This window comes from Vanellus vanellus, assembly GCF_965231255.1.
Source record: "Vanellus vanellus genome assembly, chromosome: 20".
In the NCBI taxonomy this organism is placed as follows: domain Eukaryota; kingdom Metazoa; phylum Chordata; class Aves; order Charadriiformes; family Charadriidae; genus Vanellus; species Vanellus vanellus.
Genome location: NC_138925.1, coordinates 10,175,755 through 10,193,556, shown reverse-complemented (window position 1 = coordinate 10,193,556; position 17,802 = coordinate 10,175,755). Strand labels below are relative to the sequence as shown.

General features: G+C 52.9%; 1 protein-coding gene across 1 annotated transcript in view; it reads right to left on the bottom strand.

Annotated features, from left to right (window-relative positions):
- The window catches only part of CAMTA1 (calmodulin binding transcription activator 1), a gene marked incomplete at its 3' end in the record, with an annotated part of 309,542 nt that overhangs the window by 124,754 nt on the left and 166,986 nt on the right, over window positions 1-17,802 (bottom strand). Inside the window, exon 6 of the mRNA XM_082493415.1 lies at window positions 5,048-5,119. Coding sequence (XP_082349541.1) covers window positions 5,048-5,119 — 72 coding nt within the window. The remainder of the gene's footprint in view (window positions 1-5,047; window positions 5,120-17,802) is intronic.

Sequence of the window (17,802 nt, the reverse complement as noted above, 5' to 3'; positions counted from 1 at the left end):
ACTATTCTACCCAAATGAAAAATAAAACCCCACTACTAAGCAAAAGTCTCAGGATTTTTTATGAGATTGTAATGCTTCCAATTTATGTTGAAAAAGACCAAAATCCTCAAGCTGTCTGTCGCTCCTCCAGCCAGCGACGCGGAAGATGCTGCTGACGTGGCGCAGCACAAGCGATCAGACGGGCAATGCCGCTCTGCCGCGGCGCCATCAAACAGAAATGGGAAGGTTTTCCACTCACTTAGGACATAATAGAAAAGTTGAGGAAAAAAAATGACAGAACGAACACCAACTATCCGCAGGACAGCCTCAGACCTCACGTGAAAGGTTTTAACTGACTTTCAGGCCTTGAAACTTTGTGCCCACAGCTTTCAGACGAGCTGTGTTTTAGGAAGGGAGCACTCCGGGAACATCAAGCATCAGTGTAGACATTAATAGTAATAAACAGCTGAACATCAAAATGTATCAGAAGGCAGAATCCAGGAAAAAAACGGTTTAAAGAGAAAATATTGCAGATGCTAAGATTTAAGCCTCTGGCATTAAATCAGTGCTTATGGGCGCTCCGCAGGGTACAGCTGGCGCATGCAGAGCCACATGACAGATAACTAAAGACCGCTAACAGAACACTGCCCAGCTGGAGTGTCCCCTTCAGCATCTCCCACTTGCTCCTTCCAGGACAGACGTCTTTGCCCGGACATCGCCACTGGTATCACTCTGATGTCCCCCGACTCTCCCCTGCCATTTTCTACCCCGCGGTAAAGCATCCCAGTGACTCCCGTAGCTGCCGAGAGCACCCTGCGAGTGTGCAAGCAATAAAGATGAAATGCGATTTTTTCCCTGCAGCTCCTACAGGACTGGATTATCACACTTCAGCAATTACTGCAAACACCCGACTCAGGAGGGGCTCCGAGGGGCTCCGGCGTCTCCCCGTGCCCGGCACAGCTCAGCCTGCATCCCGCTCTGCTTCTCCGGCTCACCTGCGAGAACACGGTCGCTTACACGCTTTTTCATCAATTCTGAATTATTCAGTGAGCAGCTAATGCGCATACCATGTGAAACAGGTATCTGCCTAGATATTGCTCTCGAATGCTCGTTAGTCTTAATGTGCTGGATTGGCCGAGATGAATAGGTACACACCAACGGGCTGAACGCCCCCACCCACTCGTATCAGCATTCCCCGCACTTCCCATCCCCACAAGTGTCTTCATCAAGAAAATCTCACCTGTGCAAATGGTACCGGCAAACAAACAAGCTAATGAACATTCTTTGAACAAATGCATCGGCTTTACTTGAATATATGATCAAAATGCGTATTAGTTTATTCCAGTTTTTCTATAGCGAACGGGAGATGTCCTATCATGTCAGCAGCACTGTTGAATATTCCTGATCTCGCCTTGCTGTGACTGCTGCTGAAAGTGGGGAGTCATTCAAAAAACCAAACAATAACATTAATGAAACCCAAGTGCCTAAAATGCACATTTTCCCCATATTTAAGCAAACAATTACAGAAAAGATGGCAATATTAGAAGTTCTGACCCATGTCACAGAGAACTAATATTTAGCCGCTGTCTATATTAGTAAAAAGTTTTTAGCATGATCCTATAGCACAGTTGATGTACTTCTTCGTTAAGAAAAAGGGCAAACACTTTTTTTCAATGCACTGCTTCCCATAACCACAGCACCTTAACACCAGCACTAAAAAAGACATCAGAATCTGCTAAAGGCTGAATGGAAAATGAAGACCGTCCAACAAACGCAGAGTCTCCAGCTGTATGGCACAGGCGTGGAAGAGAGCAAGAGCTGCATCACTATTCACGGGCAAAGACGCCTCCAGTAACCTCTGCAAACAGCAGCCAGCCCCGGGAGCCTGGCAGCTAGATTAATTTTGAATTCCTGGGGTGCCAATTACCAATCCGCAGAAGGGAACGCTGCGTTTTGCTGCTCCGCTGTGCCAATGTTTGAAAATTGTCTAGATCTGAGAATCCACATTTTCCCTGCATTAGTCATTACGAGTACAAACAGGGCTTTTTTCCATTGACGGAAAATCTGGTGCCATTTTGAAGGTCTGAGCATGCACAGCGCGGGTGCTGGTGCCCGCGCGTCCTGCTGGCCGACGAGCCAACACACCCAGTGGCAGTGTCTGCGCGCTGACGCCCTTCCAGGCGCCTGGGGACCTGCCACCACTCGTACCTACAAAAAGGCTTCAGCAGCGTCATTCTGCACTTGGCTAACTGCGAACAGCTAGGGGATTGCTGCTGTTAGGAAGCCAACAGGTAGTGCAGAAGAATTTTTTTAGAAGTGCTAGTGAAGAGCCCTCCCCAGCGCCCCTGGTGATGACGGCCCCGAGGCCACCCGCATCCTCAGCCCTGTCCTCTCCTCTGCCCGTCAGTCACGGTATCAGAAAATGGAAAGAAAAATATGAGAACCCAATGTAGGAAAACACCACCACTGCCTTGGTCACACTTCCTTCACTCAGCTCCAAGAGGTCCACGTGAGAGCTGTCAGTGCCCAGGGCTGGACCATCTCCTGCAGGACACTACAATGCTTGCTCGGCAATTACACCATCTACTAAAAATATTAAAGGTGTTTGGGGTAAAGCAGCATTTAAAATCCATTACCAAGAAAGCTTGAAATGTCTCAAAAATGCAAAACCCCTTCAGAAGGGAGAGGAGGAGACCTGAGCTGTGGTGCCCTGTACAGCGGACGTGCCGTCGCAACTGCTCGGTGGCAGCCTGCCGTCGGTCCCCGCGCCGCAGGCTCTGCCCACCGCAGGGTGACGTCTCCCACAGGGACTCGGAAAACTGCATTTTGCCTGCTGATGGTTCACGCTGACTGGTTTTCATTGCTTATCCCTTTGACCAGTCTTCAGGGAGAAGGCAAGGGGAGGACCTGCGGGGGGACGAGCAGCCCGCACCGGAGCAGGGTCTGGGGACTGCCCGTGGTCGGGGAGCACGCGGGCTACACCGGCATGGCTCAGGCTGCTGCGTAGCGGCTCAAAATCACGGGAAATTTCCTGATGGAAAGATGGGCAAAGCTAGAAAATACTCTCTCAAAGGTAATGTAAAAAGCTTTGCGATTTGGGAGCGAACCTCCCTAAAGGTCACAGCCCAATTTTAGGCTGGAGCTCAGCAGTTTGATTTTGCGTCATCTGTTCCTCGTGGGATCTAATAGGAAGGACTCTGCTGTCTGCTCTGAATTTCTTCAGAAACAAGGGCATGCCCTAACATTTTCCGTTTATGAGAAAACATTTCATGAGCTGAACCACCCTTCAGCGATGCCGGAAACTCCCGGCAACAGTGGTGGCTGTGCCTGGGCTGAGGGCTGCTGCACACCCGTGACGACGGGGGGACCCGCGGCACCGTCCGACCCTCCGCAGTACCGGTACCTCCCCGAGCTCCCGGGCGCTGGATGGAGGATGCTTCCACCAAGCCCCGAACTCCTGCCCTGTGTGGGCAAGAGCAGAGGAACCAAGTGACCCGCTGTTCCGCCCGCCGCGGTCCCCTCTGCCTCGGCAGGGACAGCCGGGACAGAGGCTGGCTCGCGGAGCACCGCCGTGCCGTGCCGGCAGTTATTCACAGGGAATTCAGAGTCTCCTTTGAATTCTCGTGTCACACCATCCGTCACGGGCACTGTCAAAGCCGGATGCTGAACAACAACGCGAGCAGCTGTGTGCCGCCCCGGGCAAACCGGACCGTAAGTTTAGAGGTTTTGCTCAGTTTGGCGCACTGAACCGTGGACATTTAACGGCTCCTTTAGCTGTACCTACACCCCGCTCCCCCTCTCCTCACTGCTCACTGCATCCGACCACGGACGCAGCTCGGGACCTCGGCTGCAGGAAAAAGCGCTAAATGCTGCAGGATCGAGGTGGTTGTGCTGCGTTTTCAGTGGAGTCACAGCTTTCCACCGTGGAGGTGAAATACTGCTCCCACCGCTGCAGCCACGCGTCGGCCCCTTTCCTTACACACGGTATTTACAGGCAGAGGATGCAAACAGAGCTGAGACACACACAGACGTGACGGAGGACAGGGATATTTTGTGCATGTTCCCTCTGATTGCGTCCACAGTGTGGGCACCGTCCACTGTGGGCCATGGGGCGTCTGTCACGCGGCAGTGACACCAACAGCATCGCCTTTTTTAATATGGAAGCACAATTGCAAAACCGGGGGGAAAAAGGGATTATTTTCCATTTGCTTCTTGAAACAGATGTCACTTTCCTCAGACCTGTTTTTTTCAGGACTTGTGTGTGTGGGGTTTAATCTTTAAAACAATAATATTATTACAATATGTGTCAAATGCTGTTTTCTAACAAAAGAAAACAAATCGCTTCCACTTGTAAGCACCAGTAACCAGTCAGTAATATGAACAGCTCCGCAAAGGGGGTTGGCATCGCCCGCCCCGGGCAAAGCCCCGCACGCGAACCCGAGCACCCCCGCCGCAGCCCGGGGGGCCCTGGGGGGGACGGCACTACCCAAACCCTGCAGAAACAAGAGCAAAACTCCGCTCGACTCCTCCAGGGGCTTCACTGTGCCCACAACAGCCAGAAGAAAAATCATTGAGTGACCCCCAAAAACTCCCTTGAGAGTAAACCCCCCACCGGCAGAGGGCAGATCACCGCAAGGCTGCCCACAAGGCTCACCCCAAATTCCAACACAGCCACAGGGCTGATTCCTCCCCGACGCCATCGCGTGCCGGTACAGCAGTCGGCTTCCCGACCTCCTGTGCCTGCCTCGCTTCGGAACGGGAAACACAGCTGAAAACCCGAAAGTCTTCAGGATGGGAAAACCCAACTAAAAACCTTAAAAAAGTTTCACCTGAGCTGACTCTGTTTTGGGAGCATTTGAGCTGGCATCAGCTCTGTATTTGCCACAGAAAATATATCACCCCTCAGAACAGAGACAGACAACTAGGAAAACCCACATCCCCTTCAGACAAACAAAATCCCCCCAAACAATGAGACACGGGACCGCCGGCCTCCCCCGCAGCAGTCGAACACGGCCCCCCGGGCTCGACCGGATCACCCCCGGCAGAGAGGAGTTTGTCGCCATCCTACCTGCAGAAGCCAGTAGCACCTTCTGTGAAACGTGGGGATGATGGAGGAATGGACGTAGCAGCCGTACAAGCACTGGGGACACAAAAAGAGAGAAAGCAGAGTGGGGTTAGCGGAGGAAACCATCGCCCGCGGAGGCAGCGCCGGGGACGGGGGCGGCAGCGCCTCACCCGCTACCGGAGGGTGTTGTTTCTGAAGTCGGCCCACGGCGGGTAACACCACACACCACATTACAGCACCCCAACGTATTTTTTAAGCATCGCTACAGGTCACAGAGTCCCTCTCCTACCAGCCCCGCTGCCCCGCAGGCTGCGCTCGCCCTTTGCTGCACCTTTTATACAGCAAAATGCCAAAATACAGTTGCCTTTTTTCCTTCCTTTTTTTTTAAATGAACTCTGCTTCTCTGATTAACTGAAATCAGTAAGGCTAAGGAATTCTTTCTGCAGGAAAAAAATCAAATTTCCAGTATGTTAAAACTTTTCAACACCGCTGTCGGTTGGAAGCTAAGCCCGGCGCAAACCAAACACACAAAACTGGTTTTAATTTAAAAGATCCCGGTACAATTCCTGTCCACAAGATTTGTTTATTATTAAGAAAGCAATACTACTTTCTGACTCTGCTGGCTTTTAATATAGTGCACATGGGGGATGGGTGTGCGTGTAATGATATACTCTCCAATACCAAAGGTGATTAGTTTTACTTAAATGCGAGATTGCAACAGCCCAGCAGTCTGCTCGCGGCTTTCTTCTGCTATTTCCCCCTGGAAGATCACGGGCCGCGCGTATTTTAGGCACACCAGTATTCTGTCATTACAGAAGGAAAAAATAAATAAATTCAACTACAGGGGACTTTAAGGGGAATTTCTTTTTTTGTCTTACTGCAGCGACTGCATCGATTATGACGACTCTCTCAATTAACACGCTCTTTGCTCGCTCGCAGCCCTGTCCGCACCCTACCGGGGGGTCCACACCGATCTGGGGCGCGGGAATCCTCACTGAGCATCCTCCCGGCAGCGGCGGCTGCAGGACGGGACGGGCCCGGCTCCGGCTGGACTTCAGCAAGACTTTAAACCGTGTTAATGGCACCAAAGCGGATGGGTGCTGGAAAAACCTATCGGTACGTCACCATCCCAGCTGTCTCGAGTACCTGCTTCTGCAGACAGGGATGCCACGGCACCAGAAGTGATGCGAAGGCTGATGTGTGGCATCAGGGCTTTACTGGTGCTGGCGGGGGTGATCCGCGCTCAGTGCCGCGGTGACACCGTTATCCCGGCCACACACCAGCCTGGGCCGGTACACAGCTCCGTCCGTGCCATCCCCCAGTGCCGGAACACAAAGGGACGGGTAAGTCTTCATTCATAATCCTTCTGGAAGGCTCCTCCCAAACTATGAAAACACTCTGCAAGCAGCAAGCGCTCCCGCCCCGCGCCGTTAGCGCGCCCTGCAGCGGGGCGAGCGGGGCGGTGTGCCGTCGAACGCGCAGGCTCACCGGCGAGCGCGCGGGGAGACCGGTGGCAGCGTCTCCTCCCGAGATCACCGCTCGCAAGGTCGGCCTGAATTAAAAAGGATTTAAGGACTGCTGGCTGCTATCACCGAGTTATTTTTAAAATACGAGTGACAAAGATTAATAATGTTTTTAAATGTGTCAAGGATACAGTCCACACACAAAAAAAGGAGGGAGGAAAAATAGAGAAGGAAAAAAAACCTGCAGCAAATAATCCCAAGAAAAGCTTAACATTTAAATCCCACCACTCAGCCTGGGGAGAAGCAGCCGCCGTTTGTTTAAGATAATCCCTGGCAGCAACTCCTGCCTGCACCGCACCGGGGCTGCATTAAAAGGTCTTTACCGTTTGGCTCTGCTGACTCAGAGCTGGTCCCCCCCGGCTTTGGAGAGCAGCGCGGTGGGTGCAGCATCCCCCAGTCCGACCCGCCTCCCAGGGGGGATGGGAGAGCTGGTCCGGAGCACAGTGCTGGAGGAGCCCCCGCAAAAGCGAGGAACCCCCACGGCGCCTCACGCAATAGATGTCAATGTGTATCACCCCCGATTCGCTGTGGAGTTGATCGAAACTTCACCACGATTACGACAAAACCTAATGCCAAGCGCTAACGCTGAGCTCCTCTACCGCGCTGCATTCAGCAGCCAGGAACGCTGCTCTCTATCTCCGGATCTGTCTCGCCTGTAATTCCAGAGGTGTCAATAATGAATTACATAAAAGCATCCCACCTCCGTGAAACTGGTTTTCAGCATTTCAGCAAACCATTAAGAAAACCCAAATGGTTCCCAGAATTTACAAAGCATCCAAAATACAGAAGTGATTTCTTTTAATTTTTATTTTCCTCCCCCTCCCCTCCGCCCCCCCGCCCCCCGTGGCACGACATGGGAATCGAGTTCTGGATTGCCGTTTTGGGGCTGGATGTTCTAGCCTGGGTGGTGCGACGAAGGAGGCCCACGCACAAGCCAACCCCGGGGCTCCGAGCGACAGCGGGGAGCTCTTCTTCACAGGCACCGCGAGACAACACGGCTGCGGAGAAATGCACTGCGGTGGGAGAAACACACCCTGGAAGCCCAGCCTCCCGAGTAAAGGCAAGATGAGTGATGGCAGCAATAAAAACTACATTAATTTTTTGATAAAAAGGCGTAAGAAAATGTTTAAGATATAAATAGAAACCTTAGAAATCTGAGCTTCACTGTTTTGGAGGATTTTCAAGGTTAACGGGTTAAGCGCTGATAGATGACACAGCGCACGGTTCGGCAGTGGGGTACGTGTGGGTTTAGAGCGAGAGGGTGCGCAGAGGCGATTCTCCCGCGCTCGGCTGCGCGCCCGACGTGGCAGCGCCGAAGCCCTCTGCCTGGCGCCGGGTGCGGGCGGCCGCGCGCCCGCGGGCACAGCACAGCACAGCGCGACGCCGCGATGGGTCAGGAGAAGGGAACTGCCGCCCTGGCCGGCCTCGGGAGAGGGGTCACCAGGGCACACAACGCCTTTAGCTAAAGGAGCCTTTAGCGTGAATTCTTGCTCAAAACAGGCAAAAGGGGTTGCATTAGTCGGGTTTTCTTTCTTTCTTTCTTTTTTTTTATCGGGGAGGTAGAATGTGGCGGCCCGTGCGTCTGTGGCTATGTTAATGCCAGGCTGGGCGCTCAGCCAACGCATTAAGTGAAATCGAATTCCTGAAACCAGCTTTAATCAGCAGATTTTTAAGGTTAGAATGACTCTCTCCTCTGGAAGGCTTGCCAAGGTTAATTCTGTCCTGAGCAGGCTGAATTAATGGGCTGGACAGGGGAGAACATTTTTTTTTCATGATTCTCTTTTAAGTTTAGAAAATCTCCAGGAGAAAAGAAATGGCATTCCTGAACCGTCTGAGGAGAAACGCCACTTCAGCAGCTTATCGATTTCTGTGTCGGGAGCAGAGGCCGAGACGTGAGCGGCTCTCTCCTCCCGCGGGAGTCACCGTCAGCCTCTCCCCCGGAGAAGCCCCGAGCGGCACCGGCCGAGGGACCCGGACGCCGACCCGCGGGCAGCGCTCCCGTCCCCGCTGCTGCAGCGCGACTGGGGTGCCCATGGCAGCGGCGCGGTCGGCTCCCGCTGCGGTCGCCTGTCGGGGAGGGGGGGGCTGGTCCCCGCAGGTTACACGGGGTTCGGAGCCGGGGGGGCACAGCACAGAGCTCGTCCTGAGCCCCGCAGTGGTGGGGGAACCCCCTCTGCGCCGAAGCGCTCGCCGAGAGCGGGATCCGCACCTGCCTCTGAAGTTCACGGTTACGAGCGCCTCCTCGGCAGCCCCCGCGCTGCTCCCGCAGAGCCAGACCCGCCAGCTCCACTGCGTCCCGCACCGTTTTAAAATGGATGGATAATTAAAGAGAAAAGGGCCTTCTCTGGGCAGAGGGGGAGTTGTGCAATTACAGCTGCCTACCCCGCCATTTATATGCAGACCACATCTTGCGTTACCAAACTTCTGAAAACCAGAGGGGGGGGGGGAGAGAATCAAAGTATTAGTGGATTTTTTTATCCTGAGCTCCTTAAAGTGATTGTGGCTTATTTAAAAATAATACAATAATGCTGAGGTGTTCTTCCTTAACAAGAACACCTTGGGAATGGAAATAGGAAAGCAAGAGAATCAAAAATTCAAGATAGGGTTGGACAGGCTTTGAAATTCTTCTCCCCGGTGAGTTACACTAGTGGATATTTAAAAAAAAAAAAAAAGCCTAGATTTTGTTCAGATTTTCACACTGAATTCCCAATTCCCTTAATAAGAAGCTAAATCAATCTTTAGAGAACAAACCACGTAAGACCTGTGGCTCTAAATTATTAAAATATACTCAAGTAATTTTATGGTGTAAGTCTTCAACTTGCAACGCGCCGGCAGCCTGCAGACATCGCAAGCAGGAGCTGTACAGGTGATTTTGGAAAGAGGACGGTGCCCTCTGCCCGCGGGAGTGCGGGGATGGACCGGGCTCCTCGCGCGGCGCCACGGGGCACGATCCTGAGCAGCAAAGCCCTGAGCGCCGGGCGTCAGAGACGGCCCCGTCCTCCCCAGGGGCAGCTGCGTCGGCGTCCCTCGCGCCCCGCCAGCACGCGCTTCAGGTCCTCCTCCTTTCTTTCGGAGAGGAAAGAAGAGAGGGAGGAACGAACTCGTTGGGAAAGGGCAGGCGCCCCCCGTGCGAACCCTAACAGCTCGGGACCTGCACCGAAATCCCCAAACAAATAGTCTTGTCAAACAAACATGCTCATGGCAACAGCAGTAGAAAATGCCCCAAGTAATGGAATCTGACTACCAGACAAGTGAAGTCCAAACACGGTTTAAAAAGAAAAAGAACAAAAGGAAAAAAGCATGAAATCATCAGAAAGGGGGTGTGAAATTCCTTATGAAAAGGCTCCTGAATCAAGTAAACGCCTCTGCAGAAGAAACGGCCGCTGCCCGCGGCGCCCGAGGCGTGGGGGGAGCCAGAAGCCCACGCAGAAATGGCCACCAAAGATCCCAGGCGCCCGCCGCGAGGGCAGCCGCAGGCGCTGCCCGGACACGTGCTCCAACATGCGACGGCTTCTGCCGAGACCTCTGTCCCGCCACGGCGCCGCGAGCAAAGGCACACCGCTGCAAGCCGGTTCCGGTGCCGACCGCCCGAAAACCGAACGTTAACACTCCCCATGGCCCACAGCAGGACGTCAAAACCCCCGGCAGGAACGTAGTGCCGATGTGTGACAAAGCAGGGACAGGGACAACAACCGCTCCGACGGCCCGCGACACCGGCAGCGCAGGAGGATGGAACGCCGCCGCCGCCGGGAGCTCTCGGGGTGGCGTGGGGCAGCGCGCGCTCAAGTCGAGCAGCAAATCGCACCCCCGTTACACCACCGTACCGCGCAGGATCGCCCTCTGTAATTACACTGATGAGTTCAGAGCTTCTTCACCAATCTCCATCAGGGAATAGCACACCGCTTGCAGCGGCAGCGCTGCCGCCGTGGATCAAACCGCCCGGGAAAGCGAAATGAGGCGTCAGCTTTGTTCTTCTCATCACCCTGATGACAGGGCACAGGTCTCCTAAATTAGCGGCTGTATCTGAGCCCAATCAAGCTCTGCCCTTGCCCTCAGCCTGCCCGATACCGGCGCAGCCACGCAGCACCGCAGGAGAGGCACAACGCAGGAACTGCAGCCGCGCAGCAGCACGCAGGCTGCCTCTGGTAGCGGTTTCTCAGACGTAGAAGGGAAAATAGAAAAGCAGCTTCTAAGTTCTCCTCTCGGAATCCCTCAATGCGGTAACCTGTGTTTCGGAGATACCGGTCAAAATGCAGCAATAAAACCCACTCTCCCACCCCTATCCCAGACATTTCCAATGTAAGTTCATATAAACACCACTGTTATCCCATTCTTTTCACCAACTTTTTCACATCCCAGCAGAGGCACTATCCAATCTTCCTGAAACCGATTTCTCTGGATTTCACACAAATCACGATCAGGGAAGTTTCTTTGCTGTTTGTACTAATACATTTGTTTTACACACAGGGGCGATTTTCCATCTGTGTCTGTAATAAGTACCCACAAAATTCTCGGCCGATCTTCTCGGACAGGGCACAGCACGGTTGGAGAAGGAACGCGACTGAAAGCCTCAAGTCTCTAACGTGAGCTGCCTCTTGGCCGCCAAATTAGCAAGCACTGGGGAAACCCCTCAAATTTTATGTGTGTCACCTCTCTTTTCAAACAGACCTGAAGTAAGCACCCTCCGAGATCGGGTTATCTTGTAGCAGATGGTCCTTCCTTCAGGACAGGGATGCTAAAGCCACGGACACGTTCCAAATCCATTTAAACATCAGATTAGGCTCACCCCTGTCAGCCGCCGGAGCCGGGAGACAGCAGCGGCTCCCGCCTGCTCCATTAATCAAAATTCAGCGAGAAAAGCCAACGTGCTGCTATAAAACCTCCTGACTCGATGCCAACACCACGCACGGGGAACCTGGTGCCATCAATCTTACTTTTCCTCCCCCGGCGGCGAGATGGGGCTGGAGCGGGGGGAGCAGCGCCGGGGGCTCGGCCAAGCGAGCGGAGGAGCGGGTTTCTGACAACTCTCCCGGGGCAGAGTGACGCACGGTGACACCAAGTCGACGGGGACACAACAAGAAACCGACCTCAATGTTTCTCTGTACAGATCGGCGCCGGTTCACCTTTCTAAAACAGGGAGGTGTAACGCGGCTGAACCCTGCAGTGCCCGGAGTCACCCGGGGGGGGTGGGGGGGGCTGCACCCAAAGGTCTTATTTTGATCTAAAAAGGGAAAAAAGTGTCATAACATGGGGAGGCATCCAAAATTTCCCGTTACTGCAGCAAACCTTCGACTAAAACACTGCTAAACATGTTTTCTCACTCCTGATCTTATTGAAATACGGACTTTAGACAGGTTTGGAATTTCCTCTGTTTATAGATAGTAACTTCGATGCAGCAAAGCACAAAACCGTGCTCAGCTCTCAGCGCTGGGCTGATCTGCACCGCTGGCCAGGTTTGCCTTTTCTCAATGTCAACGAAACTTAAGCAATTGCTTATAGTTTGCCAGTTTGGGTAAGGAGTCCCTACGTACTGACAGCAGATCTCAAAAACCACCTTAAAATTGGTCGTGGTCGCAGAATCCCCGAGAATCTCACCCCTCGCTTTTGGGCTGCAGCATCCCAGCGCAGCTCTCTGCGGCATCGGGCGCTGGCGCCACTCAGGCATTCAGCCTGCTGCAAGAATTTGGGTTTTAATCCTTTGGCTCGTTTTCTGACGTGTTTCAAACCCTCCTGATGCCCTTGATGTCACCAGCAGTTATAGCTAGATAACGGTTTCTGGACGGAGCCCAGGGATCCCGTTTGATGGCTAATCAAGGGAGCAGAGGGTACCGCAGCCTCAAAATCTAGAGCCCAGCTCTATTCCATGCAGGACCCTGTCACTTCTGGTAGCTTTTGTTACCAAATATTGTTCTGTTTACCTTGGGATTTATTAGAAAGCAATTTTTGAAACGTTCAATATTTAGTGAAATATTTAAATGTTTAATGGGTTCTTTTTCAACCCCCGTTTTCCCTCTGTGGAGTTCTGAAGTCACTGCAAGGATTGTGGGTTTTAACTTTCTTACTGTCAGAAATGAGTCCTCTAACAATATGGGCTAATTGGCAGAAATCTGCATATACGGGTACCGATCTTCAGTGCCCCAAATTCTAAAATTTAAATTTTATGCCTGCAGTTCTACACCGTCTGCCTGACAGACGTCCCTCCACCCTCCCAATCTGATCCTCAGACCTCTCTTTACCATAGTCCCACCGCACAGACTACGGCTCTTCACTGTCGGGTCCTGTGAGCGACTCCCGTCTTTGGCACACTTGGCTGCGTCTCTCTTACCTGCGGGAGGGAGAGCCGTCCCTGGGAAGCGATGCATTTTAGCATCTTCCCTTGATTTTCCCGGTGAGCGCTATTTCCTTTAGGTGTAGTTTTTAGGCTCTATGTGTTATGTCGAAGCGTGAAAAAGAGACACGCTAAACTGTGTTACCTGTTCGACAGTGAAGGATAGTGACATTTCCTCTTTTAACGTGAATGTGGGTTTCTTCCCCAGTCCAAAAAACCCAGGAATTTGGCGCGCTGCCGTCGCTGAGGTTCGCCGCGCAGGCGGCACAGGGAGAGCTGCCACGTTGGAGAGAAGGGGGCCGGGGACTCGGCGGAAAGCCCCGCTGGGTTTCCCACCTTCCCGTTGGGACGCTAACGGCGCGCGGCCCCTCTCCCGGCAGAAGGGGTTCGGAGATCAAAGCCCCGCGCAGACGTTCAGCGCCCATTGCGCAGCCGGGCACCACGGGATTCCTTCCGACACACTTGCCACAAAGGAAAAGTTCCGCAGAAATGTTATTACAAATCCAGCGGGGCTGTCACGCAGCAGGTTAAATTACTGTAATAATAAACAAGGCGGTAACGGCATTTTCCAGCCTGCCCAAACCCCTCTTTTCCGTACCTGGCCGTCACGCCGGCAGCTGCGCGTTCGCAGTGAGAGCATTACCGGCACTGTGCGCTGGCTGTCGCGTCCTCCAGCTCTGACCCATTGATCTCCCGCCTGCAGCTCCGCAGCGAATTACCGTCCAAGGTCAAACCTTCCTGCGGGCTGTTCCCGCCCCGCGCGAGCCCCGGCCTTTCCCCTCCGAGGGCGCCCACCACCAGCCCGGCCACCGGCCCGCTCGCCGCCTGCGGTGCGGCCGGGCAGGCGCAGGCAGCCTCAGCACGGAGAAATTCGTCTTTCCGTGACGGCGAGAAGCGCGTTGGCGTCCTGACCTTCCGCCACGGACTAAAACAACACCGCAGCATGCTAGGCGCCAGCTATCAAACTCTTAATTTTTTATACTGGTAATTCTTTTAATAAGAATTCTTTAAATATTTATGCAAAGAAACGCATGAGGCCAGTTCAACAAGAAGCAATGGCTTTAATCTCAGCACGCCCCGCGGGGATGCTGCCCGCTGCTCCGCACACGCTCCAGAACCAGGAGGAACGACCTGCAGAGCCACCCCATCCCCCGGCAGCGGCACGGTGGGAATTCTGCCACGGGCTGCCCCGCGCCGGGGGTCCCAACGTCCTCCCTGAGTCGCCTAAACCATGTCCTGCACTAAGGCATGTGATGAAGAGCACAAGGCGCCGCTTCTCCAGAAAACGAACATCGGACAGTGTCTCTACAAGCGCAACATTTGATACAAATTTTCTGCTATTTGCGATGCTGTCAACTGCAGGACGATTCAATAGGAACTGCCCACGCCAGCCTGCTCCTTTATTGCTCAAATTGGTATTAGCCACACACTTGCAATTGGGTTATCCTTGAGTTTTGACTACAACTAACCTCATAAAATCTTTCATGAATTCCACAGGAAGCGAAATCCACAGCCCGGTGCTGCTGTAGGATCATTGGTATGCAGCCCCGCACACCCACCTGCAGCCGCTGCCTGTTCATAAATGCATATTTCGTTATTAATATGGGGATACTTTAATCTCAGTCTAATTTTACCTTTAGGGAAGCCGTATCCTGAGGCTGCCAGGAGCTAAAACCCTCCAGATGCAGCGGTGTAATTTGTATTCAAAGCAGCAGGTCTATCTGTCAACATGTTTGTCTCCCCTATCTGCCAACTCTTATTTATAATCCCATTCAGATTAATGAATGACAGTGGTTCTCATCACAAGAAATTTGATTAATCAATTGAAGTGCTTAATCACCCCGGCCTCGGTGAGAACCGTAGGGGAGGGATGCTGCCTGGATAGGGACAAAGTTGTGAGACATAGCAGGAAAACGTCACAGCTTTCCCTCGGGAACTATTCAAGCGGGGAGCGCACACAGCATCCTCGACGGCAGTACGAGCTTTCCAGGAGCCGAAAGTTTCCTGAGGGCCGGCGGTCACGGACAATTAGTCACGAAATATCCCTTTCACACCACCTGCTAAACCGAAACAAAAGGCTTCACCTGATCCACCTAATTCCCTGGTACCCGCACAGCTCTCCACAAACCCCCAAACCATCAATCATAACCCCCCCGGGGGACGACGGTGATGACCCGGCCGGGCACCCTGCGCGGCACCCTGCTCCCAGTTAGCTCTGCCCATCGCTCTCCTGTGCCACAAAGACCCCCGTGGCCTGGCAACCACCAGCTTGCATGTTCCAGAATAATCTCCAGGGTTTTCTGCAGACCTGAGAGATGTTTCAGATGATGAGTAAGAGCAAGGTTGACTATAAATCACCGGTTTCTAGGAGGATCATCTAGGAGCGAGGCCATGCAGTGTGAACGCTGCTCTAGAGCGACTCTTGGGGATGCTCTGAATGATGTGATAAAACCAAAATAATCTATAAAACACCCGAACCTCAGGAATAACATCATCTTCTCCTCCATGAAAGAGAAGTTTACAGAGAAGTACCGCTCTTGGCTGGCAGGCAAGATACAGCTGGACTTTATGACAAAGAAGGAGGCGTTCGTCATGAACTGGCTCTGAATATTAAGATAATGGGCATCTTGCGGACACACCAGTCAATAGTGCTTCAAAATAAGCAACAGCTGTCCTGCTGCCAAGCCTCGTCTCGTGGCCACTCACTGGAAATTAAGATCAGAGTCTCCCGATCACGCTCTTCAGGAATCGAAGCCCAGCACTATTAAATCTTTGCATCAGCGATCTGACGACAAACAGGGAATTGCTGCAAAGAAAAGTTACAAGTGACCAAAGGAGCGTGGAGGAGCGGGCAGCGCGGGCAGCGGCGTCACGCGGAGGGCACGGCGCGTTCAGGAAGACTAACTCCCTTCAAGCAAACTGTGCACCTGGGCAATCACATCTCCAGCATGGGGGAACGCTTCTCGGAGGGTGAGGAGGGCTCTGGAAAGGATCGCACAGCCACTGCTCTCCCACCGCCTCAAGCGACGACCAGGGCGAAGGGAGAGAATGGTTGTGGGGCGCACACTGGAGGGATGCTGAAGAGGTGAAGGAAACCAGACGTAAAAAGAAGCAAACGGATTTGGTGTCCGCAGCTGAAAAGCTGGAGGTGACGTAAGGAGAGGACTAGAAAAAATGTGTTGCGGTGGGAGAGCTGGAGCACAGTCCATTTTGCTTATTTTAAAAAACGTAGTGCAAAAAGTTCACAGTAACCAAATACCTTTACCAAAAGTATTAATGGAGAAAAAAACCATTGGGTATTTAGTGGCTAATGGAGGAGAGGAAGACAAATAGATGAATGTCTAGAAAACAAGGCCAAACAAATTTAAATTGAAACAAAACTGCCCATTGGGAATATCAAAGGTTCCTTACTAGAACAAGTTCTGGGAGAGGTGGATCTTCTTATCTCCACCTCCCGCTCCCTTCTTCCCCACCCAGCTGCCCCCGAGACGCGCACTGGAGCCAAACCCAGTGAGGCTGCGGCGGGCACCGAGGAGAGATACGTCACCTGTGTGGCACCACGACGTCAGCCTGCGCATCACCAACGGCCCCGCGCTCTCACCCTCCCGTGGGGGCACGGGGAATATTCGGTAAGATTCCTGGGCAGCCGCAGGGGCAGGTCAGGGTCAGAGCCCCCGCACCATTGGAGGCGTTTGGGGCACCGACAGCGCCGTTGGTCACACCAGGGCAAGAGAACTCATGGAGGGACCAAGCGGCGCACGCCGCACGCACTCCGCACAGCCGCGTACGCGGGATACGGGGATTCCCACTGGGCACAACTTCCAACGCTGACCCCACCACCTAACCTGGGAGGGACTCGGGGACAGACGTCCCATTCGGCCCTGGGCACAACGGGGCGGCACGAGCTCTGCGGGTGGACGGTCCAGTGACGCCCTGTTAAATACGGAACAGCCCGAGCGTGCAAGCGATTAGTAAGAGCAGATCTGGGTGACGTAAGCTGAATGCGAAACTCGGACTCCCCTATTCCCAGGTGAGGGAGAGCATCCCAGCGGCCCCACACCAGCCGGGGGCTCCTAAGAGGAAGAGCGGCACGAGCGGCTGCTTCGGCTCCAGGAGGCGGTTTTCTAACCCAACACCGTCTCAGCAGTTACTCAAGTGGGATACACAAAACCCACAGGACAGAGACGTTACCCGTGTCCCCACACATCATCCGGAGTCCCGCAGCGTGTGCAGCCGCACGCCCCCCCGGTGCGCGGGCTCCCGGGCTGTCACCCCAAGGTTAGAAGAACTGTGAGCTGGAAAATCACGGAGCATATTAACGTCAGACTGAAATACGACCACAGTACGCACAAGTATTTTATACGCATTCTCTTTTAGAAATGTTATAAAGACAATATAATGAGAACGTTGCAAACAAGTCAAGTGTTTTCCTCCTAATCCGGCAATAAAAATATGTCAAAGAAAGGCCTAAAATCCTAATAGGAGAACAAAAAAATAACGGGCTAGGTTATGACAGGATTTAGCTGTGATTTCACTCGAAGGCTTTAACCATGTCTACTACAATGTAAATGGAAAATCAGATACAAACCTGTATAAACCATTTATGTCTGTGTTGGTCATCTCAGCTGTTGTGGGGGCTGAGACCCACCGGATTCGGCGGAGGTTAATGAACGTACATAGAGGTCTAAATATGTTTATATCTGAGGCAACACTGCACAAAAAAGGAAGTGGAGACTCGACTGAGGTAGCAAATACACAATTATAAAGAGGTTTAGAAAGTGATTAGTCATTCCGTTTTAACATCTGCTCTAAGAAAAGAACAAAGGGTTTCTTGATTAAATTATGTCTGATAAACTTAGAAGGAACAAAGAGGGAATACTCTTTTTTCAGGGGACAGCCAGGCTCTG